This window comes from Parasteatoda tepidariorum, chromosome 7, assembly GCF_043381705.1.
Source record: "Parasteatoda tepidariorum isolate YZ-2023 chromosome 7, CAS_Ptep_4.0, whole genome shotgun sequence".
NCBI classification, from domain to species: domain Eukaryota; kingdom Metazoa; phylum Arthropoda; class Arachnida; order Araneae; family Theridiidae; genus Parasteatoda; species Parasteatoda tepidariorum.
The window spans coordinates 33,171,557-33,196,450 of NC_092210.1; the positions used below are offsets into that span (position 1 = coordinate 33,171,557).

The 24,894-nt window shown below is 29.7% G+C and overlaps 2 protein-coding genes across 4 annotated transcripts in view; both read right to left on the minus strand.

The window, feature by feature from the left end:
* Positions 1–24,894, minus strand: part of LOC139426007 (uncharacterized) — a 491,229-nt gene that overhangs the window by 356,266 nt on the left and 110,069 nt on the right. The window lies entirely within an intron of this gene.
* LOC107447915 (integrator complex subunit 3) overlaps positions 1–24,894 on the minus strand; it is a 55,416-nt gene that overhangs the window by 5,228 nt on the left and 25,294 nt on the right. For 2 of the 3 annotated variants that reach the window (XM_043047993.2, XM_016062953.4), the window contains 8 exons: positions 18,092–18,230; positions 14,351–14,408; positions 13,631–13,731; positions 12,423–12,467; positions 11,984–12,227; positions 6,681–6,740; positions 6,525–6,593; positions 6,356–6,431 (listed from right to left, as the gene is read on the minus strand). In XM_043047993.2, the coding sequence (XP_042903927.1) occupies positions 6,356–6,431; positions 6,525–6,593; positions 6,681–6,740; positions 11,984–12,227; positions 12,423–12,467; positions 13,631–13,731; positions 14,351–14,408; positions 18,092–18,230 (792 nt within the window). Of the gene's footprint in view, positions 1–3,039; positions 3,094–6,355; positions 6,432–6,524; positions 6,594–6,680; positions 6,741–11,983; positions 12,228–12,422; positions 12,468–13,630; positions 13,732–14,350; positions 14,409–18,091; positions 18,231–24,894 lie in introns of all 3 variants that reach the window. The other variant, XR_011637247.1, reaches the window with a different exon arrangement.

The window sequence follows — 24,894 nt, forward strand, 5'->3', positions numbered from 1 at the left end:
GGCTTATCTAGACCATAATTTAAGTTAAGAAAAGAAAATCGTTGAGTTGATACTAAAATATCTCTCTTTTTAAAAGCAGTGGTTGATAATTATGTTTAGAATGAAACTCATCTTTCTTAAATTAATATGATCTAAAGAAAATATTAATTAATTTTAATTTGTACATTTTGTTAGCATTAGCAACCTATTCATCTTGTTTATGGAGTGTTTCTAATAAATAAAAATCAAGAGAGTACATAGAGAGAAAGACCACGAGAACCTCTCAAGATTAGCCTGACAGCAAGGGGACTCTAACCCATGATCCCTCTACCACTGAGGATATTTCACGTCACCACGGAGGTCAGTGCAAGACGGATGCGGAATATGTATTGACCAGTCATAGCTGGTATTTGAACCCGGTTCACCTCATTGGAAGGCGAACACTCCATCCCTTGAGTCATTGCGGCTCAATAGTTATTTGAAAAATTTATTAGATAAAGTGCTAGTCCAATCTAATAACATAATTCTTTTTCCTATATAAATCAATAAATTTAAGCGTATGCAATATGAAATGCCAATGATAGTTTGTGTATTTATTCTTAGTAAGTTTAACTAAAGCCCTGGATACATAACTTAAGTAGTGACACTACGCCCTTTTGGTGAATGCAACTCTCAGCGTAGAAATAAGGAGTTTCTACTCTTAAACGCCCATTTTTACTGATTCTAATTTTCATATTCTTGATGATAACCTAAATATTTACTATTTATTCCTTTAATTCTTTTTTTTTTCGGTCCGAAATTATTTATTTTATTTTTATTCTATTCAGTAAAATTATCTGATCCATAACTTTGCTTTTAACTTTCTTTTGCAAAATAAAACAAAATAAATCACATTTTCAATATAGTAATTAAGAAATTTCTTTAAAAATAAAAAGGCAATATAATTTAAAGTCTAAATTTGGCATATTGGAGAGCCCAAATGTAAAATAACCTGTCCTAATTGCTTTAAAAGTGCGAAATAAATAAAGTAAAGGGGAAAAAAGTGAAAATAAAAATGACAGATCAGGTGCAATGACACTTCGCCGTTCAAACTAGTCACCAATATGGTGACTGTTTACCCATGTGATCCGTGACAGCCAATCTAAATCAAAAGTGGCACAAAAGTGACGCTACTTAGGAAGATAATTCAGGGCTTTAAATTTAGCAAGGTACAGAAAATACTTTAACCACAAACCCAAATACCATCCCAATATGTTACTATATCATATTCCCCACAATCGGAAATGCTTTTTAGATTTGCTTATTTCTGTAATAATGACCACATTAAAGTAGCCTATCATGTGACTTTCTGGGATTCTAGGTGGTTCCGAAATTGTTTCTAAAATTATACACATTTGTTTCAGATTAAATATTCAAGACTAAAAATTAGTCACAAGTAGAGAAAAATAGGTTGATATTAAAAATTCTTTACGGTGGCTTATCAGACAAAAAATTTGACTCAATGGATTTTTATTAGGACAATAAGAATTTAAAAGCATCTACAGTTTAATTCAAAACTTATATTTAAATGAATATAATTAAAGTCACTTTAGTTAATATTGCCTGAGAAGCCACCAATAAAATATAATATTCAACATACCAGGAGAATTTGCCACAAATATGATTTTCGTTCTAAATTTACTTAAACAGGTTGAAAAGAACGGTGGATATTATAGGTTCTGCAGGAATCGAGTCAAGGACTTCAACTTACTGACTAGTAAGTTGGTCAAAAATAAAAAGTGTTAGTCAAATTTCAAATCTTAAGAAATACTTAGAATTAATTTTTTCCCCTTGAAATCTTTAAGCCAAAATACAAATTCAAATCAAGGGTCATTTTTACAGTTGGAGAGGAGTAAATAAGCAATAAATTGGATAGAGGATCAAAATGTAGATGTTTTATCTTCATTGAGGCAAAGAAATAGGAATAGGTTGGGCTGCTTTTTCAATAGCTTCTTAGAATATAAAAGTAATATTATGATAAACTGCAACATATCTAAGGGGAATTACTGTAATCGAATAAAAAATAAATGACTTTTTCAGAAAATTCATATTGATCTAACTTTTAGGATCTAGGGAAATATAAATTTTTCCTTTTGGTAGAAAAAATCATTTGCTAAAACACAATTTGTCTTGCCAAAATTACGATTTTATCACATTTGGCAAGGTGATGAATGCTTAGTGTGGGTCCTGGCTCTGTCAATTTATTTTAACTAACACTAATGTTACAATGAATTTTATAGTAAGTAATAAAAAATTAATGTAGATCGTATCGAAAATGGGCAATAACACATACAGTATCGTGTGACAACAAATTTAAAGCACATTGCGAACAACAAGAATTTTCAAACATTTGTGTTTCAGTAAAACCTCATACTAACTCAGCAAGAGATTTAAACAACAAAATATTCATAACTGAGAGAACCATTTATCTCTTAGTTTTATGACAAATTTATAATTCATTACTTAGTACAGACTCAAGAAACCTTCAATGTAGCTTCAATATGTAAATTTTGACTAGCCACTCTTATAAACATCATTTTATTGGCTAATTCTAATTAAGATTTAAGTAAGAAATTTTAATTGGATCTTTCACACTAAAAAATCAAGTTATTTCATAACATGGCAGTATAGAATTCATGCATCCTTGCATTACATTTTATACTTAGACAACCGACAAATATTTTTTTCTTAAATAAAATCTATACCTTTCTATACTATAAAAAAACCATTTTCCAAGCATTTCACCTCTTTTGATAACCAAATACCTTTTTTTCCCATATGATTTAAAATAAAAACACCTAATCTCACCAGTTAATGCTCAGATACGATGACATTGAACACTTAGATGGTTTAATTTCAAGTATGCTTGTTATATGTCTTGGCAAACTCTCTGATATGTATTTTATATACATACTATGTATTGATAAGTCAGCCAGAAAATGATAAAGAAAAGTTACAGATTCCACTTGCAAAAATATAATATAGAGGGCAAGTAATTCTAAGTTCTCAAAAACTACTTGCCTGTCAAAGTAGGTTACTGGCTGAAGGCAATTGGGCAAATGTAAAATTTGCACCCTGAAAATATAATATCTCAGATAAAATAGTAGTGTAAAATTCTGTTAAATACACACATGGCAAGCCTTTAAATCAACTTTAGGAGCTTATTTTTTAGAAGAGTATTGCAAGTCTGGCATCAGAGATTTTTATTACAAAAGGAAAAACTGTTAGCCATGTTCAAGATAGCAAACAATATAGTATACTGACACCAGCCTTTCAATCTTTTAGAACTTAAAAGGAGCAATTAATAGTGATAATAAAAGTAAAAAAAATTAAGCTTAAATAATAATAATAAGATGAAAACACAACATGGATGATCCAAAAATGGTAAAAGCCTACAGAATGTTTATGCTTTTTGTAAAAGTCAATAACAATTAAATAAAAACTTATTAAACCCTCACGTTGGTTTCATATTAAATAGCTGAACAAGAAGAATCTGTTTCCTTTAGCATGTTTTACATTTCATGCCAGTATTTTGCAAAAGTTAAGCAGGTGTGATAATTACACAAAGTGAAAAGATATTAATTTATATACCTTACATGCTAAATAAATATTTTCCGAACTAAGATTTATAATTAAATTTTTAACCAATGAAGATTATCACATCTTTATAGTAACTAATTTCAGAAAAAAAACTAGTTCTTACAAAAATCATAACATTGGATTTTAAAATATGAATCTCAATATTAGACTTTTAGATCGCGTGAATATGAATCGCAATGTGTAGCTTTTAAATCATGTTTAAAAATATAAAAATCGATGTTTAATATTACGAACATGTGAATACCAATTACAACACTGATTTTAAAAACGCCTAAATACGAATCAGGATATTGGATTTTGAGAACATGTGAATACAAATGACGATATTGATTTTAAAAATGTGTAAATACAAATGAAGGTGTAGGATTATTAAATATGAATCATAATGCATGGTTTTTAAATCAGGTGATATCGCATTATGATGTACGAATTTTGAATAGTGTGAATACGAATTGCAATATCTAACTTTTAAATCAGGCAAATGTGAAAATCTATGTTAGATATTAAAATCGAGTGAACATGAATCACGATATACACAGATTACAGGAAAGTTTCAAATATTCCAAATGGCGGAAATTTGCCAAGGCAAGAGAATCAAATTGGCGAGTTTCTACCAATTTACATCAGATTTCAAGTACGTAAACATCTCATTAGCAGGAATTTAGAAATTTTCACAATTTAAATTTCATGTCATGGAACTCTAAACATTTCAACAGATTACAGGATTTTGACTTGTAGAAGTTTGTGAACCAACAACCTTGAGATAAGCAGAAAAATGGTGTGACTTGCTCCTTGATTTTAGACCCGAAAGGATGATACGAAAACCAGGTTTACAACCACCCCTAGGAAAGCTTATCAATGAATAGCTAAACTTTCAAAACACTTCTCCAATATAATTATGTTTAATTTAATAGTGGATTTGATTTATGATAATAAAATTAATTGAGACTATGACTGGAACTTGAAACTTTGAGCTGATATTTGCTTGCTCTTGAGGCTCTCTTGTTAGAATATTTGCATTCCTAACTAGTCATTATATTCCTAACAAAGTCCTCCTAAATTTTAATAAATAATTTCTACATCTGAATAAGTGAAAAAAAATCAACATTTTGTCATAAAAAGAAGTTATAAGTAATCTGTTTAAACTTACTTCTCACCCATACAATAAACAAAAATTACCAAAAAAATTTTCAATTCAGTTAGAAGAGCTATTTAAAAAAGGAAGCTCTCTTAGATATAAAGCATTACTTAAAATCTTTCTAATTGATTATTACGATTAGATCAAATAGAATTTTATATGTATACCAATATTTTTCATTCTGAAACTTCAGGTTCAAAAACTACGACAACAAATTAGAATTAAAATGTGCAGTAAAATTTATATGAAAACTGCTTATCTTAACAATCTCAGAAAATAAAAACTTTTAAAAACACCAATTCTTTTTGTTAATTTTGTAATTATACAACATAGGAAGGGTTTCAAAATTAAATTTTACAACCACAATTCTCAAGTTTAGTGCCAAAATTAGCTTTGCTTTACCTAGATAATGATTTATATTTCAATTTGAAATATTTAAGGTTTCAATGGAATAAATGCAATCACTTTCATAAAAAATAGAGTAAAAAGAAAAATTATAATAAATAAATTTAATGCCTTGCAGTGATTTTATAAGAACCTTCTGTAATATAATTAGCCAATTTATCAGCCATACTAATATGCTGATACTTTTTAAAATCCAATAATGAATTTCACATATGACTTCAATTTATTTAAGAAGTTCCTTTGAAGTATTTACAAACATGAAAAATATTTTATGCTTCCATAAAATATTTTTTTACCAACATAATAACGTATGATAAAAGTTTAATTACTACAAATTTATTGCCATTATTTTAAATCAATGTTTAAAATGCTCATTTTGAGTTTCATACAAAAATAGATAAAAATTGTGTCATTCTTAAAAAACTCATTTTGAGTACCCATTGCATATCATCATTTACAAGGAGGAAACTTTTATTCTTTAAATGTTTAAAAAAAAAATCTTAAGACAAAACTGGAATAGTTGTGAGTTAGTAACTGTAAGAAAAACTCATGCAAATAGCCATTATAAACAAATTTTGATTATGTATCTCCATTGATTATTTTGAGTTGTAGTTTAAATGGTCATTTGCTAAGAAGCTATCAGATTGCTTATGAACTGTATTTGACCCAGTTATGTATAAAGTATTTTAACAACCTGCAATACACATTTGTTTTAAAATATGCATTTGAGGTACATAATATTAAAAAAAATTAAAATATATAGTATTTATATTAAGTTTTATGTAAACATCGGGATTAATATTAATATGTAACTTCAATAGAGCAGTTTGCAATGTGAAAATGAGCAGGCCATTGTATTAAAACTTATAGCAAAATACTACAAAATATTATTTTTTTCTTTTAAAAATCAGGAAAGAAAAGATAAAAAGAAACAAAATTGCGTCACAATGGGGAACTTGGAATTAACACATGGTTGTGTCTAATCATGTGGTTGTGCATGGCGTGTTAAAGTTACAGCTGTTTATTACCATGATGAATCAAATATAATTGGATAACTGCAAACAATATCATCCTTGTATAACAAGTATGATTGGCTTACTGTCACATAATGTAGCTAGCAAGTATCCAATTAATTGTAACACACATCATAGCTAATTGTTATTAATTGAGGTATTCAGCTAATGATATACTTACTAAGTACAGAAAGAAAGGAGTCCTTTTTAAACATAACTATGTTCTTTTGTAAAATAAGGCATATAAGGTCTTGAAGCTGAAAAAAACAATTCACAAACAAAATTATCACAAATAAATTTTTTGAAAAATGTTTCTTTTTCTTTATGAAAAAAAAAGAAGAAAGAAATACCTGAGTTGGATCTATACAAGATACAATTAAATTCAGAAGCTCTGCATTTCCAGATGCAATTTGACTAAACTGAAAAAGGAATTCAGAACTTTTTTTAATAAACTACATCACGGACGTATATTTAAAAAAAAAAAGAGCAATAAACACAAAACATACTTGCGCATAAACATCTGGTATTATATAACAAAACATGCGTACATCATCTTCTTGGCACATCTGAATAACAAATAGAAAACATTAAAAAACAACAATTATTGGCAAATAGTAATTATTTGTATGAAAATTTCAAATGCTAACTGAAACAGTATATATATACAATTATGTGGATTTTCAGCTTTTAATAGTTTTTCAAGACAGCAGCCAGAATGCTTGGGAATAAGGTTGCTCAATCAACCTCCCCCCTAATTAGGATTTTATCACTTAAGAGTTTAAAATAACAGGCAATTATTGAATTTTTTTTTAATTTGATGAAATTTTTTGAATTCATTATGACATTCAATATCAATTGATCTGTATTATTTACACATTATAACCTTATTATATACAGTACATACACAGGTGGACAAAATTAAGAGATGGAAGACATTTTCCCAAATATCTCAAAAAATACTGAATATAAATAAATGAAATTTGGTATGGATATAGCCTATTCCATGATAATAAAGTATGTAAAACAAAAATGAAAGTGCAATTCACTGGGAAGACCTATTGTCAATAAATCCAATGTAGTCTGAACTTAAGGATAAAAGATGACTATAAAAGTCAGGCTGGTACAGTGTGTGTTGCCTCTAGTATGGTGTATGGTCACCCCTGACAGACAGCATGCACAACGAGTATGCATGCTATTAATAAGGGAATTAAGGAGGACTTGTGGGAGACCCTTCCATTCTTCCACCAGAGCAATTTTTAACTCCAGAATGGTTCTGGGGGGAGGTTGGCGCATCACAATAGCATCCCAAGCATGTTCAATAGGATTCAAGTCAGGGGATTTGGTTGGCCAATCCATTCACTGAATATCCTCGCTTTCCAGATACTCATCAACCATGAGAGCCCTATGTGGTCGCGCATTGTCGTTCATAAAAATTAATTCAGGGCCAACAGCGCCCCTGAAAAGACACACATAGGGTTCTAGGACCTCCTGCCTGTACCTCTGGGCATTCACGGAACCATTGTCAAATGCATGGAGCGGTGTGCGGGTATCATGCATGATCCCTGTCCAAACCATGAGTCCTCCACCAGCATAATGGTCCCTTTCGATAATGTTGCTGGGATGGTATCAGGTTTCAGATTCCCTCCATATCAATAACCGTCCAGAATCAGGTTGTAGACTGAATCTGGACTCATCGGTGAAGAGAACATTAGCCCATTGAAGCTGTGTCCAATTCTGATGTTGTCTTAATTTTGTCCACCAGTGTACTTTTGATTTTGTAAATCTAGCAGACATATTCATGAAGAAACATTTCTTTAAGTTTTTTTCCAAATTTCTTAATTAGACATTAAACCTTATAACTTTGATTACTGTATAAATGCATAAGAAAATAAGCAAAATTTGTGTACTCTGATTAATTTTATACAGTGCCTGAGCGAATAATAAACATTTTCCACACCTTACAAAAAGTCTAATTAATACAGTCAAACTTTAAATCAAATCACATTAATTATGATGTTACAAATCTCAATATACATTGACGATTTATGTCAATAAATTGTTAGATAAAATAATAGATAGTCTAATTTTTATTTTTTTAAAAAATTTATAAAGCTTGAGGTAAAATCAAGAATCCTTGAACATTTTGATTCAAAATTGTACTTCTAACAATGCACATATATTAAAAGATCTAACATATCTTAATAATAAATATTTTGTGATACATTCAATTATGATTTTTTTTTAAAACTAAAAGCTAGTGTGATTAGTATTTCCACATCTATTGCAAAATGTAAATTACTTACTACAATGAACTACATCAAATATTGCTCTCATAGATGGGGGAAATTAGTGTTAATTGTAGGGTAATTACCCCAATCATCCAATTTATCATAATTATTATAAATATTATCAAATAATGCTACTAAATTAAGTTGTTATTTTAAATGACAATTTGTGCTTATTAACAACAATCACTAATAAAAAATATTTTAACTGTAAACAGAGTTATTTTTTTTAATAAATAACGCAAAAAAAAATTATATTCAGAAAAAGAAGGCTGTAGAGGACTCATCTCATAAGTCATCAAATTTGAATCAGAGAATGTACCTTGTAAAAATTTTACACAAAATTATACCAAGTCATCCTGATAAAAATTACACTGGGAAACAAATTTTTTTAAACAATTATACAGATACTTGATCTTGCCTAATTCTGGTGGAGGGACTTCAAATCTGAAATTAGTTTTGCTCAGGGTATCTGATACATTTTAGATTTTCAAATTCATGACTTTTCATGACTAATTCCAAGAATTTTTCACGACTTAACGAATTTACTGTTTTCTCCGACAAAAACACAACAATAAATTTAAATAAGCATTATAATAACATTAATTGAAATGATAGGTATAACCAAAACTGTTATACTCTGCATCTTCATATTTATAGATTTTAAATTTAAAAAACAGAGTAAAGAAAGAGTTGAAACAATAATATAGCTGAAAAAAAATACAAAAGCAAATAATTTTTTTTCTGCAGAATTATATTCTTAAGATGCTTTTCTTGTCCATCAGAAAGGAAAGAAATACTCCTGATTTTTCTGTTCTCATTTCAGAATTAAAAAAAAATTCGCCAATGACTGGTTTGCTTCAACTAGAATTTTAAATTGATAAAATTAAAAATACTTAAATCACAGAAGTTTAAAACTTAATTCGCTCTAGAAATGATGTTTTTTCGTTCAATTTTTTGAAAGAACACCATAATTTTTTTAAAAATGATAAAATCATTTCGTATTCAATTAAAATATGACTAAGTGGTGATTTTGTTAGGAATTCAAATATTTGGAACAAGATGAAATTGGGGGAGGGGATTACGTTTTAAAAATTAGATTTCTTGGAAACATAAATCCATGACTTTTCAGGATTTTTTTTTAAAAAAAATAGTGAAAATCCTGACATTTCATGATAAATTTTGTTCAATACTGAAATTCATGACTTTCCAGGTGCGCAGATACCCTGTTTGCTCTTGAAGCTACAGATTTTAAAAATCTGTAGCTTCATTTTTGTTAAAATATACAAGTTTAAAGGCGTTATATTTAACAGGAATCACATAAATGCTACGGAGTTAGCGCACATCATGATTAAAATTGCATAAGATCCCTTGCCTGAAAATGTTGTCATATGCTGCTAAGGGGGCTTCTTTATTCTTCGTGCACTTCTGCAGTTAAATTCTAATAAGGAACACCCCCCTTGCATTTTAGGACAACATTTTGGGGCATGGGTTCCAACGCAATTTTAATGCTGATGATGCGCCGTAAACTTCTCTAACAGTTTGTCACAACATTTATGTGACCCCCTTATATATACAGTACTGGTCAAAAGTTTACACTCACTTGTATTTATTTAAAAACTTTAAAAAATAGTTAAATATTTCTTAAATGTGTGATTTATCAAACATAAACATCAACAAAATTCGCAAAACGCTGTGTCCATTAAAAACTGTTCACTATTTTATCATTTTGCATCTATTCGGTAGTTGAATATGAAATGAACGAAAGTGATTATAAATAGTACAAAAAGTGTTATTTACTTAAAATTTAATCTTCTGTAAAGTTCATTATAAGTTATGTTCATGTACATATTTAAAATATGGATATAATAGCCTTCATCTACATGAATGACTTTATTTTATACAATTAACTACAGAAATATGTGTCAAAAACCAGAAATAAGAGATGAAACCCGTGCAATTATTACTGCAATTCATGAAGAAGGCCATTCAAGTAGACAAATTGCCTCTAAAACTAATGTTTCCCATTACACTCTTTTCAGAACTTTGCAAAGGAAGAAAGAAACTGGCCAAAATAAGAGGACTCAACAATCAGGGAGACCAAGAATAACGTCCAAACGTGAGGATAAGTTTATCTGCGTTTAAAGTAAGCGGTAGAAGCAGAAAACCGTGAGGAATTGAATGCTACAAGGCAGAAAACTGTGTCAGTAACTACGGTACAACATCGACTACTAGACTATAGTTTAAAAAATTTTGTATCTGCTAGAAAACCTTTTGAAAAAAAAAAAAAAAAAAAAAAAAAANCCGAGCAAATTTCTTATGTTAAAAAAAAAAAAAAAAAACAATTAAATGAATGAAACGAGCTAAAAAACATGTTAACTGGTCTTTAGAACAGCAGTCAAACATTTTGCTTACAAGTCAAAATTTGAGTTATTTAAGAGGGCAAGGCAGTATATTTGTCGTTTAGTTGGTGAATGTATGACAAATCAATGTTTACTACAAATGTGTAGCATGGTGGATGTTCAGTTATGGTTTGGGGAGGTTTTACTAGTGACAAAGTTGGAGATCTTGTGAAAATAGAGTTAATTAAGGATCAAAAATATTATCGCAAAATATTGCAGCATTATGCTTTTCCATGTGGACAAAAAATCATCGGTCAAGGATTTGTTTTTCTGCAAGATAACGATAGAAACATTCAGAAAAATTGTGTAGAAACTACATTGCATAAAAGGAAAAGAAAATACTGAAATACATGGATTGGCCTCCAACAATAGCTCAATATCAGTATATTGAGCTATTGTTGGATTAACTCCATAGAAATGTTAGAAAAATGTGACATGAAAATCAAAACAAACTTTGGGAATCTTAGCTTAGTTGCTGGAACCAGATCTCAATTAGAACATTGCAAAAACTAATAGAATAAAAAATATGCACTGCTGTGATTAAGGCTAAAGGAGAATATTTCGAAGAATACAAGATTGGACGAAATTCATAAGTTATACATAAAATTATAGTTCATACTGCTATGTGTCAAAATTCAAGAGTGAGTCTAAACTTTTGACTAGTACTGTATAACGCTTTTAACCTTGAACATTTCGTTAAAAATAGACTAAAAATGCCATTTTTAAAAACAAATCTGTAGCTTTAGAAGCAAAACTAATTTCACATTTGAAATCAGATACGGAAGTATCCAAAAAAATCTCATGCAACAGAAACAAATCCAGTGTTATCCATTAAATAGAATATCAGTATTATGTTATGTTAACTTCTGTTATACATAAAGCTTTTTAACTTGTACATTTCGATAAAAAATAGACTAAAAATGTCATTTTAATAAAAAAATCAGTAGTTTTAGGAGCAAAACTAATTTCAGATTTGAAATCAGATACCAAAGTATCTAAAAAAAATCTCAAGTAACAGAAAACAAATCCAGTGTTATCCATTGAATAGAATGACAGAATACAAGCTAAAATGAGATAAAAGTAATATTTAATGTAAGAAGGTATAAGTAAAAGATAAAATACCTTTAAATCATTGAGTAAACAAGTAGCCAAGTCTTTTGATTCACTATTCCGCGTTACTGGAGCCCATGAACCTTGAGTATTTACATAGTCTTTATAAGTGGACATTTTACTTTCTTGAATTTTACTAGCTTTTAGAAAATAAAGCAATAAATATCCAAGCCTATTTTGGTGCATGGACATTTCTGCTAATATATTCAATAGAGGTTGTCTGTTTGGATCTTCAGGAGGCGTTTGACAAAGATTTCTGAAGAGATAAAAAGAAAAATTAATTGCTTGACAACACTTTAAAGAGGTTATATATGTTGGTTTCAGTTAAATTAAGTATATAATTAAATTAATTAATAATATAATTATTAAATTTTTTAAAAAAAAAATTTTCTTATATTTAATACATCAATAATTTAAATATTTATCTTGATTAATTTTAATTTTTACTTACCTAAACATTACAAAAAGAGGTGTACCAATAGAGTCTTCAATTGATCTAAAAATATATATTTATAAATTAGTAACATTTTAAATCATTTCAGATTGAATAAAACACTTCATCAGTATACTCACTGAGTTCCATGGCATTTGGCACAAGATTTCTCTCAAATATTTAAAGTGGTAGAAAATTAAATACTACACCAATTGCTTTTTTATTTAATAATTTTTTTAAAAATGATTTTGATGGACATAATACATAGATAAGTCAGATGTTACATGCATAAATGAGGCGAAGGTCTCATAAGTTTCGACAAATTTTAAGAACAAAGTATTGTTTGTCTACCACTTTAAATATAGTGATAAGAAACTAGAATTTTTAGGTCAGCAAGTATGAATTAAGTATAAAATCTTAGAAACTTTAAAATAACTACAGATACATTTCATGTTAAGAAAAGAATACATGAATGAGAAAACAGTGAAAAATATTGTGCCTTAACTAAATGGTAACATCAACAAACCAACATTGCAAGTTTAATATTTTATTTAAAATACAAGAGCTATCCTTTTTGATAAATGCTTAAATTATTCTCCCATTTGGAACAAGATACTCATACCAGTAAAGGATTTTTAGATCAGGAACCATATTCCTTTTGTGGGATTTTTAAATCATGATAATATAAATCTTGAAGTGTGGTTTTTAAATCACTTCAATATGAAATACAATGTGTGATTTTAAAATGCGTGGACAGAGATCACAGTATTATAAATTCTGTGGATGTAACTTTGAATCGTGTTTACAAAAGTAGAAAAAAGTGTAAAAACAAATATCTTTTTTTGAGGAGTAAAAAATTACAGTTAAAAAAATTAGTAAACAATTAAATATCTAGATTTGAAAATGTCCAAGAAAATTTTCCATCTCTGTTTGAAATGGCGAGCAAGGGAATTAGGAAAGAAATTTGAGGTACCTTCCAAATTATTGAGGATATTATTTTGTTTTATTCATTTTGGCATACATTGCTTTATCATGAATATTGTCTAACGAATAAATAAAATTAAAGGTATTAGAAGAAACCATAAAAATAATTCTACTAGGTGTTTTCAAAATTTTAGAAAATCAAAGCATAACATAAGAAAAATTACATACATAAACAGCATTTATATATAGATACATATTTAGAAAGCAGTAAAATGTGCAAAAAATGATATTCAGAAACTTACTCATCATCAACCTCAGTTGGAAATATTTTCCTAACAAATTCATCTGATAGAATTTGAGCTAAACATAAACCTAAAGTTGATGTTATATCTTGGTCAAATTCCTGAAAGGAATAAAATAGCATTTTAAACAAAATGTACAGACAAATAAAAAAAAATCATTTTGTATTTTAATTAAGTAAAGAAATAATTTAATTTAAACATACGAGACATTTAATGGAAAATAAAGTGCACAACTGACTGTTTTTTAATAATTGGTTAAGAAAAATGTTTGGTTCCTTAATTTATCGATGGGAATTTGATACTTTAGAGAACTGAGGGAATGGGAGTAACTAGTTGATAATAAATTTAATCATTCACAATCTTTTAAAATAAATATAAATAAAATAATTTTTAATAAGAGAATTTAGATATGGCTAGAAATATTTTTAAAAATAATATTAAATTGGGTCACTAATTGAAAATATATTTAGTCCAATATTACTAAGAGCCAATATTACTAGTCCAATATTACTAAGAGCAAAATAAATTGCAAGCAAATTTCTTTTTGGTATATAATTTGTATACTTTTATATTTAAAATGTATTGAAACTGTTGTTGACTTTTAGAAGATATTTTCAATAATAAAATGTAACGAAACTAGTTTTCGCAAATACAATTATCTAAACATAGATTTTTAAAAAAAGGATACAATAAAAAAATGAGAAATGGTTTTATACTTACTTCTTGAAGTACTGCTTCTAATAGTTTTTCCATAATTTCACATCTTATTTCACAGTCTCTAAAATAAAGATAAATTTACATTATTTCAGTCAATTACTCCAAGAAATCAAACATTTTCATAAAATAATTGATAACTTACTTCAGTGTCAGAATATCTTACAAACTAAACAGTAAAATAAGTAAAGTAATAATAAAATGAAGGGAATTTTTTACTTTTTTGAGGAAAAAGATACATACACTAGAAAAAGATACAGCAATGTAAAGAAAGGTTGGAGATATACAGAAATTTTCCTTATTAATACATACATTAGTATTGAAGTTAGTTATTTGGAAATGAGTGAAAAATTGGTTTCATTGATCACAATAATGATTATCTAGTTGCTATGAACACCATACTAAAAGAATTTACAGCACATAAAAAACTTCATATCACAGGTCACATTTAATAATAGAACTCAATACAGTAAGCCGACTGTCAAGGAAATTTTTGCAGCAGTATAATATTTAGTTCATCCGAAGGTATCATAGATGTGACATCGAGTCACAAGTCTAATTTAAAATCATTTTCTAAATTTGTTAATTCCTGATACAAAATTTTAAAATTTGCTGATCCGATTCTTCTTGCCACTTAAGCTTTAATGCAATTGAGACACTCTCCCGCGGAAATTCCTTTCGCTTCCAACCCCTTTTTTACTTGGAATAACACCTGCTTGCCGGTATCTTTCATCTCAGCGTCTCAACTGCAAATGCTTGATGTCTTTCCTAACCGTAACTTTTAAAGTAAATATAGATGTAACATCTCAACTTGTAAAATTTAGATAATTTAACTATAACTTTCAGAAACAAGTAATTCTACTTCAATTTAAAGCTTTTTTTTGCATAAAAGTGAGGTGCGAAAGATGAAGAGTGCATTCGATATTTTTAATCTACTCCTAGTTAACGCTGCTTCCTTGTAGGTTCCCCCCTTCTTTTGAAGAATGGAATATATTTTTTTGAGATAGCGTCAGGGCCGACGACATGTTGTGGTGGCTTATCTTGCCATGCAGCTATGATTTCTACAACGGATTTTTAAATACTCGGCAAATGCAGTAAAAGTATTTTTATCATTCATCATGTTTACGAAAAAAACAAAAAGATTCAAATTGGCTCTACATTCTTTTTGAAAGTTTTTAATCCGCACATTTTTCTATGTAGTTTGTTCTACTCATCAAATACTAAACTCCATTGCTGCCATGTAAGTAAATCCTACTGATATCCTTCTGCTTCTGTCTTTTTGGTGAGGTTGATCATCGAGTTTGGTCTACCGCTCCAGGTGTCCATCGGTTGTACCTGTGTAGATGATTTTTTTTTCTTCTTGAATTCTCCAAAATATAAGTTACTGTGCCATTTATACCAATAGTAAGATGATGTGCCATAGTTTTTAAGAATCTTCATCAATAATAAAATGTTAGTGCCCAAAATTTGGACTCCTTCAATTTTTGACTCATGGATTAATTTTAGGTCTGCTATAACTTCATCATCATTGTTCTTCAAAAAGGTATGTCTTCTTGATCACCCTAATTATTGTTAATTCTGATTGAATTTTTATCGTCAAGGGTTCTAAAGCGAAACACAAATCGCAGTGTGACAAGCAACTATAATTTTGTTAATCACGTGCCATCTTTAACGTTTACTTTTTGTCAGTTCTTTTATTATTTAAAAATTCAGCCTTTTCTTTTGTTTTTTAAAAAAAATATATTATTTTGTTACCCAACCTTTAACAGGGCACTATTAGTGTTCATCACAATAGATGTTTGAGAAAAGTGTTTAAGAATTGCTAAGTAATTCACTATTCATGTTCACTCTTTATTCTATTTTTTGTTTTAGCATAGGCAAGTCATGAAATCATGGTTAATCAGCTAGAATATAATTAGGAAAAAAAGATATCATGACTCGCCAAGTTTATTAGCATGAACAAGTCCTGATTTATCAGCTTTAACATAATTAAACAACAAAAAAAGACAACGAGATGACTTGCTATGCTTACCAATAATCATGGTTAGGGTTATACAGGGTGGGTTCTGAAAGTAATGCACATTATTTTATTGTGATGCGACTATCGATCGCAGTGCACTCAGATTGGTCTAAAAATGTGGTGAGGGACTTGACCTTCCAAACGCGCCTGGTCCCAGGTCGCTCTGAGCAGTAGGACGTGACTTTGCGCTGAGTCTTTTTTTTTTGATCGAGTCACAGCGTGAATGAGTGTTCACTGGAACAGCGGTACACAATAAAGTTTTGTGTGCGGTTTGGGACGAATGCGATGGAAACTCATCAAATGCTTCAAGACGCTTTAAGGTGAAACACATTTTGAGATCTCAGTGTGGAAGGTGGCACAAGGCCTTCAATGAGGGTCGGGAGAAGGTCACAGGCGAGCTTCATTCTGGACGCCCAACAATAGCCCGAACCGATTATAATGTCTGGCGTGTGCATGAAATTTTGAACTCAGACGGTCGGTTAAGCATTCAGTCAATCGCTAACACCCTGAACTTGTCAAAATGTGTGGTGCATGGAATTGTGACAGAGGATTTGCAAATGCGAAAGGTCTGTGCGAAGATTGTGCCGAAGGTGTTGACGGAGGAGTAAAAACTACCTGACCCAAAGTAAGACCCCCTTGGTGCCCAGCCTCCCTATTGCCCTGACTTGGCACTTGCTCCCCCGACTGAAAAGAGAGCTGAAGGGAAAGCCCTGGACAGATGGTGGAGAACATCCAAGATCATGCTACAAGGTTCCTGAGAGGTATTCCTGTCGAGGAATTCCAGGGTGCCTTCCAGGCGCGGCAGAATCGTCTCCGCAAGCGTATTGAAGCACAAGGAAACTATTTTGAAGAATTTTCAGAACGTACCCTGTAAGTTAGTTGCTGGAGAAAAGGATCGAAATTCAAGGAAGATTTGCAAAAAAAATTTGAAAATTTCACCAGAACACAAATTTTAAAAAAATATACACCATATGCACTAAAAGACATGGATATGATACAAATAATAAAATTAAAGCATATCTAAGAAGTGGAAAAAAAGATGCTTATTTTTTTAAAAAAATTTCACATCATAATACTTTAATTCAAATGAATAGAATTTCAACACAAAATATTGTAAAATTATTCTCGCTATTGTTTAATTGTTCATCAAATATACATTTACCAGCATTCTAAATGGTTTTGAACACAAAAAGTATTTAGAAATTTTGTCAAGGCCAATAGCCTGTGCTATCCCCTCATTTCAGTTTCAGAACTACACATTTATTCTTTTTCCTAACTAAAGTCTAAACATTTATTTCTAATCCCAACTAAATGCTTTATCTTTTAGTTTTCTTATTGCTCTTTAGGGAGGTATATTAGTCTTATTAATTCATTATCTTGGTTTCTATTGAACAGAAAGTGGGGATATAAAGGCCTTCTCATTCGACAGTATTAAGACTATCTCTGAACTATTTTCAATTTGATATTGATCTATTCTCTTATATGATTAATTTTGAAGTTTTAAAAAGTATTAATTACTGTTTAAATGTAAGTGAAAAAATAGAAAGAAAAAAAAACTCCCAAGTGAAATTTTTTTAAACGTAAATTGTGGCTTTTCAAAAAAAATCTGTAGATACTGAAAGGATACTGGTCAAGCTATTCTAATGGGCAAAAATAGTTTTCTTTAAATGTTAAAAATCACATAATGGACACAATAAGAATAAAAATAAAATAAAAAAACTAGTTACTTTTCATCTTGTAAACTTAGGATATGTTGCTTTATATTTCCATTTAATTGTTGAATCAAATCTTCAATTACTCTTTGGTCAACTTTAGTAGTTTCTCGGATTGGTCGAAATTTCATGTCTCGGCCACTACGAAGTTTTTCTGAAAAGATTTCACAAAGTAAAATAGAAGCATGGCTTTCATTTACAAGTTTAGTAATGAAACAAGCTAGCATTTTGCTTATAAACAATTATAACTGTTAATATACTTACCGTTATTAACATAAAATATTAAATAGAAAGTACATATTGGCAAAAAATTGCTAATATATATTATTAAATATTAGAGGCTAGAGTCAAAGGGGTTCATCAGGGAGTACCTTGATGAACCTTTTCTGTTGTTTTTACATTTGGGGTGCCAGTTTTTGGTGACTGCACTCAGTTATCTTTCCAAACAAAATCATGCTACAAAATAACCAAACAGTATAACAGCTATGCAGGCAGGAAATCAAACCTGAATTGATAACCAATCATGAGGTGTAAATGCAGAGTTTTCCCAACAAATAAAAAAGGGCAGAATGCTTCCTCACAGATCACTTAACACCGTAAAAATTTATCAAAATTTGTAATATCATGTAATAACTAAATTTGATCGTTAAAAATTTTTAAGTTGCCGTCTTATACTATTTTATGTGTATATTACAAAAAGTAATTTTTACTCATTCTTTTTTTCAAAAAAAGTAAACTAAAAAAATTATTTTTTGATAACAGCTTAAAAGATTTTTTCTATATTTTATGCTGAAGATTATTAGAAAATGAATATTTAAAGGTGCATTTTTTAACAAAAATAAATATGTATTTATTAAAAAAATCATTTAATCATAAAATCATTTTCCTAAAAAATAATATTATTTTGACTTAGAAGCAGACTTTCATTTTTTTCCCTTTGTTTTCCTCTCCTAAATATAACCAATTTCACATATATTTAAATTAATAGATATTTTCATTTAAATAAATTATGATCCAATTACTTATATTTAAACTCTTAAGACAAAGAGTTTGATTAATTTTTCAGATTGAATCATTAATTTAATGAGTGTTGATCATAATTTCTGACATGATTCAATCCTAAAAGATGAACTCTTCCTTCTTAGTATCAAATGATAGCATGTACTAACTTCCCCCTTTAAAATTAAAAAAATGATTAAAAAAAAAAAAAACTTAAGATTAGTAATATTGAGAGTAAAAGTGATATTTCGATATTTAAAGTGAATTGATATATAAATCACTTCATATTCAGTATTGTCCTTCATTAACCCATTTTAGGCCAAGGATAGAAATTTCATAAAATGTGGTATTATTTGCATTGAAATATGTTTAAATTACATTCATTAAGATAAAAAATAAGTTTTGCGCATGAAAAATTATATTTTATTGAAGAAACAAAATTGTGCGTATACACACCATTGCCCGAATCAATGAACAATTCGTTTAGTTCAACGCTTATATTTTTAATGGAAACAATCGAAGCATTTTGAATGCAAATGGACTTTGCATTTGATGCATAAATTAATCGTGTGGTTCTTGTACACTTTACATCATTTGTTGGCTGGCCAGGTGGTCGAGTGGTTAGCGTGTCTGACTGCGAAGCCAATGGCTGCGGGTTCGAATCCCGCTCTGGGCATAGATGTTTCTCTCTCTTTGTGTTGTCTTCTAATGTGTGAATGAATGTGGCCCACCCTATGAATGGGTATTTGTGGCAGTGTAGAGTGGGTAATGTTGCTCGCCTCCGTGACTTTGGTTCACAGGTGCCCACTGGATAACTTAATTCACAAAGGGCAAAGGCTTGTGTGCTTGGCTTGCCTGAGTGTCATTAGAAACTTCAACAATCNTTGGCTTTTTTCCCCCCATGCCCATTTATTGTATGTCCGATTCTATCAGTCCGTACTTCTATTAGTAGATCTGCGGATGATGGACAACCTTTGTTTGAATGGGTAACTTGTAATAAACTTTCACCAGATGGATTATTCTTGGATTCAGATTTTAATTGGGCTATATAAGTTCTATTGTCTATAAGTGATATTTTTGAGCTAGTTAAAATTCTACGTAGCTTCCAGAAATTTACTATAACGCTATCAATGATGTTTGTAAATAATGGCCATCACAGTTTACCATGCACAGTTTCTTGATGCGGTATTTAGCTACGGTATTCTCAAGTAGGTCTATACCTCCCATATTCTTATTGTAATCCGAAATAACATTGAGTAGTAAAATCACAACTTCTTTTCTTGAGCCGCGATGGCTCAAGGGATAGTGCATTCGCCTTCCAGTGAGGAGAACCCAGTTCGAATCCCAGTGATGGCTGGTTGATACGAATCCTCATCCAGCTGCCACTGACCACAGTGCTGACGAAATATCCTCAGTGGTACACGGATCATGGGTTAAAGTCCCTTTGCAGTCCGGCTAACCGTGGGAGGTTCTCATGGTTTATCTCCCCATGTAACGCAAATGCGGGTTAGTTCAATCAAAAAGTCCTCCACGAAGGCAAATTTCTCCCAATACTTGATCCAGGAATTTCCTTGTCTTCTGGGTTGCGTTTAAAATTACAAGGCTATGGAGTTGAACATTAGAAGTCGTAAACCCTAAAATTGGGCCAGCTGTTCAACAACAGATATATATACATATATATATATATATATAAATAAATAAATAAATGAATAAAACTTCTTTACTTTCTTTGTGACTGCATCGTTTGGCATTTACAAGAGGCGAAATGGTACAGTTATTAGTAACATTTGTTACCACAGTATTGTCGTTCCATTTTATTTCACATGTTTCTGTATTCTTGCCGAATGCAATATCATAGGAACCACGATGTTTACTTTTTTTCTTCATATTTGTGTAGTCATCCAATATACAACCACCTATGCGATTTTCGCGAGCTGTGCCTGATGCAAAAAAAAACCCTTTTCTTTCAAAATTTAAAATAAACTACAGGAAGAGAAAAAGTTATCAAAACTTATATTTTTGCATCTCAGGTATTGAAACAACGCTAAGTAACTTCAGAACAATGCTTGTTCCTTATGGCATATTTTGCTGAACACTGTTAGTCTCAGCACAATAAAACTTTGATAAAAATAAAAACTTAACAATAAAACTCTGAATATACAACAAAACTTCAATAAAACTCTGAAATCTTGCATAAAAAGTGACTTTTCAAATTTGACCTATTTCTCATGGATTCGGCCAATGGTGCATCAACGCACCATTAAATTAGAATGAAAATTTTTTAATTTTTTTGTGATATTTGTTTCATTTTAATTTTATTTTCAGAACTTACAACTTTAACCCATTATAAAAACATATAATAAATCTCAAGTGGAATAATTATACAGTTTAAAAAAATGGAATTTTTCAATAACCGTTTGAAGTTCAAAAATTAGCACATTTTGAAAATTTCTCAACAGAAATTATTTACTCCAATTGAATTACAAATATTTTATAGATGTCCTTAGAACACTTTAAAACAACAGAAAAATAAAATTATTGAAAAATATTTGCAAATTATTTTATATTGCTAATAAAAAATAATTTATTAAAATGGTGTGGTTATGCACCATTAGCCGAAAATGGATTAATAACTTAAATATTCAGTTGGTTAAATAAATCTAGCTTTTTATAAATCTTTTAATTGTTTAATTTATATAAAAAATAAACTCTTAATAGTTAACAAAGTATTTATCAAAAATGAATGATTTTCTTTCTGTTTTATTCAGATATTGTATTTTAAACTAACAATATAAAGGAATGGGTATCAATAAGAAAGTAAATTATTGAGAGAAATACAACTAAATGCAAATCCCATAATTCTTACATCTTAGCTATAAAATAAATCTAATTCATTAATAATTATTTTTATCAGTTAAATTCTAAATATCAGAAATAAAATATAAATAAAAACCACACACAAAAAAACTGAATTAAAGTGAAAATCAGACCATCTGTAGACAAGACATGGTGTCCTCTAAAAATGTATATAATTAAAAAAAAATCTGGAAAAAATTAGAATAATTTTCATTTGAGCATGCTTTAGCATACAATATATTGTCAAAGGCATCAAAATCACTTTTAAATTATCAACTTCACAATCAATAAAAATTATTTCAAAGGATTTGTAACCTAACTAAAATAACTATTTATACTATCTGGAAATTAATATTGTCAGCTCATAAATGAAATGTCAGCTCTATGTATTGTCAGCTCTATTTGAAGGCTTTTAGTTATTTTTCCGGTTAAAGATGTAATAATTAACCCCAATTCCCATTTTATACTAAAATAAATAATAACTTTTATCAGTTTTTTTTACTATCATATTTTAAAAATACATTATATTTAATCATCCCTTCAAGTTAATTTTTTTCTTTCAAAAATATAATCATCAACTTAATTCCTTTCACTTGTAAGCAATTGCTGATGATATGTACCAGGTGTTTCTAACCTACGGCATGGCCATTAGGGGGTCTCTGACACTGTTCGAGGTAGGTAAGTAGCTATTTTATTTACGTTGCTCTTGAACTGCACAATGGGCTATCGGCGACGGCCAGGGAAACATCCCCAAGGATGATCCAAAGACATGCCATCACAATTTTGATCCTCTGTAGAGAGGATGGTTCCTTCGCTTTGGTAGCCCAACAACATGCGCAAAGTCAAGCACTTTATGTTAGAACAGTTTAACAAGGACCGAAACCGTGCACCCTCCATCCCTACATAGGCTGATCAAAATGGTCAACCACCTGCTTACTGACTGCAGCCAGTGATGCTTAATTTTGGTCCACTGCGGGACACGGTTTAAGAGTCTAAGCAAAGATATCAATAAAATATTCTCAATTTCCCATAGCCAAGAAGGATCTGCAGGCTGTTGGTCAGGCATTTCATTTGTCAAGGTCAACATTGCATATACATATACAGTAGGACAATTTTGGATATTCCCATATCCAAAATCGTTGGAGCTCCGAAAAGTCGAAGAAATTGATTTTCCCTTAAAATAGGTCTTTAAGGTAAACATACATCAAAACACCTTTATTCAATAAAAAACAACAAATAGGCGACAATTAATGTCTATTTCAATCAAAATATAAATTCATGTTGTTGCATTATTTTTACAGCTTTTGTTACAAATTGGTTTTATACAGCTTTGGTTTTCAAAACCTCGATATTTTAATAAGCCATTATAACATACAGCAAATTCGTAATGACGCATTTCAGTTACTAATTATATCTCAATCCACTTGATCAGCGACAATTCTGCTCGTTTTTTCGGCAGTTATTCAAACGGATTTTCACTTGGATTTTAAAATCTGAATTTTTATTATGAAATTATTTCGTTCAGAAAGCTTCGGATTGGGCATTTCGTACTCAATAATCAACAATTCAACCGTAATCTGTCATGAACTTACGATCGCATTTTTATCAGTTATTTCTACAGATTTTCAGAGGTTTTTAATCTTAGATTATCAAAAAATTTCAAATTACGAAAATTTGAATAATTATTTTTTGATGCACTCAGTTGTCTATGCAGTTTTGTTGTTCGCATTTTCATCAATTAAAACTTCATAGATAAAAACGTTGAAGAGGGAAAAGAGTTTTTTTTTTTTTTTTTTTTTTTTTTTTATTCTTAAAAAGTACCGGAACAGAGACCCTGCAGGTAAACGAACATCAAAATATGGGACTTAGTACTTTATACATATATATACAGTGAAATCTCTCAGGAGCAACCACTCTCTGTTCCACAATAAAATGGTTGCTGATTAAGGTTGGTCGTTCTTAAGAGTTATCTACAATGACTTCAAAATGTTATTGAAGGTACATAATTTTTCGCAAACGATTTTAATTTCAGTCAGTGTCATGGAAGGTGTTAGTTGGTGTCATGAAAATTGGATCGATCAATAAACTTAACGTCTATAAAAGTGATCCCTACTGATATAATTATAATTAAAAACAAATTTACCAATTATGCTTTTGTTTAAGTTTGCATTTAACTTAATATCATAAAAATTAGTTTGCTTTAAAAAATGAGAGGAGGTTTGTTTGTTTGAGATGCTTAGTTTTTTGTAAAATAACTTTTATTTTCTAATTTAACTTTCAATTCTAAAAATAAATCATTCATAGCATCATCTTTAATGGAATCTGATTTCAGCTTGAGGTTGCAAATCTCTTTCAGATCATCAAAAAGAGCTCTTGGACACATAACCGGTTACTAGGAGAGGTTTTGATGGTTTCTTCTAAAGGTTTTCATCATAACAAAGGCTGTGGAAAAAAACTCTGGGCCTCCCAAAAGTGGTCATAAATAGAGAAGGTCACCACATAGAGGTTTTGTCTCCTGGAGGTTTCACTCTCTATATATACCGCATATAAATGGCATACATATGTACAAATCTATTTGTCTTAGATATCTGTCGATAGAATAAATAGCTTTTTTTCTTCTACCTACATACTGAACACACTTGAGAGCTAAATTATCGTTGATAATTAAATTATCAAATATTATAATTAAATTATCTAATATTTCTAAAACTATAAAAAACAAATTAAATTTGTTTTTAATAGTTTTAGAAATAATTTTGGAAAAAAAGAAAGATTAATGCAAATAATTTCAAATTTTTTTTCTCCATTGTTTCTAAACTAAGAAAAATCAATTACATTATTTATATGAGTACTAATTGGAAGTAATTAATATATATCTTTTCTTCAACCTATTTTTTACAATAAAAAAAAACTAAACTCAGTGGCGCAATAGCCCATAGTGGACCAGAGCCTACTGTGTCCAT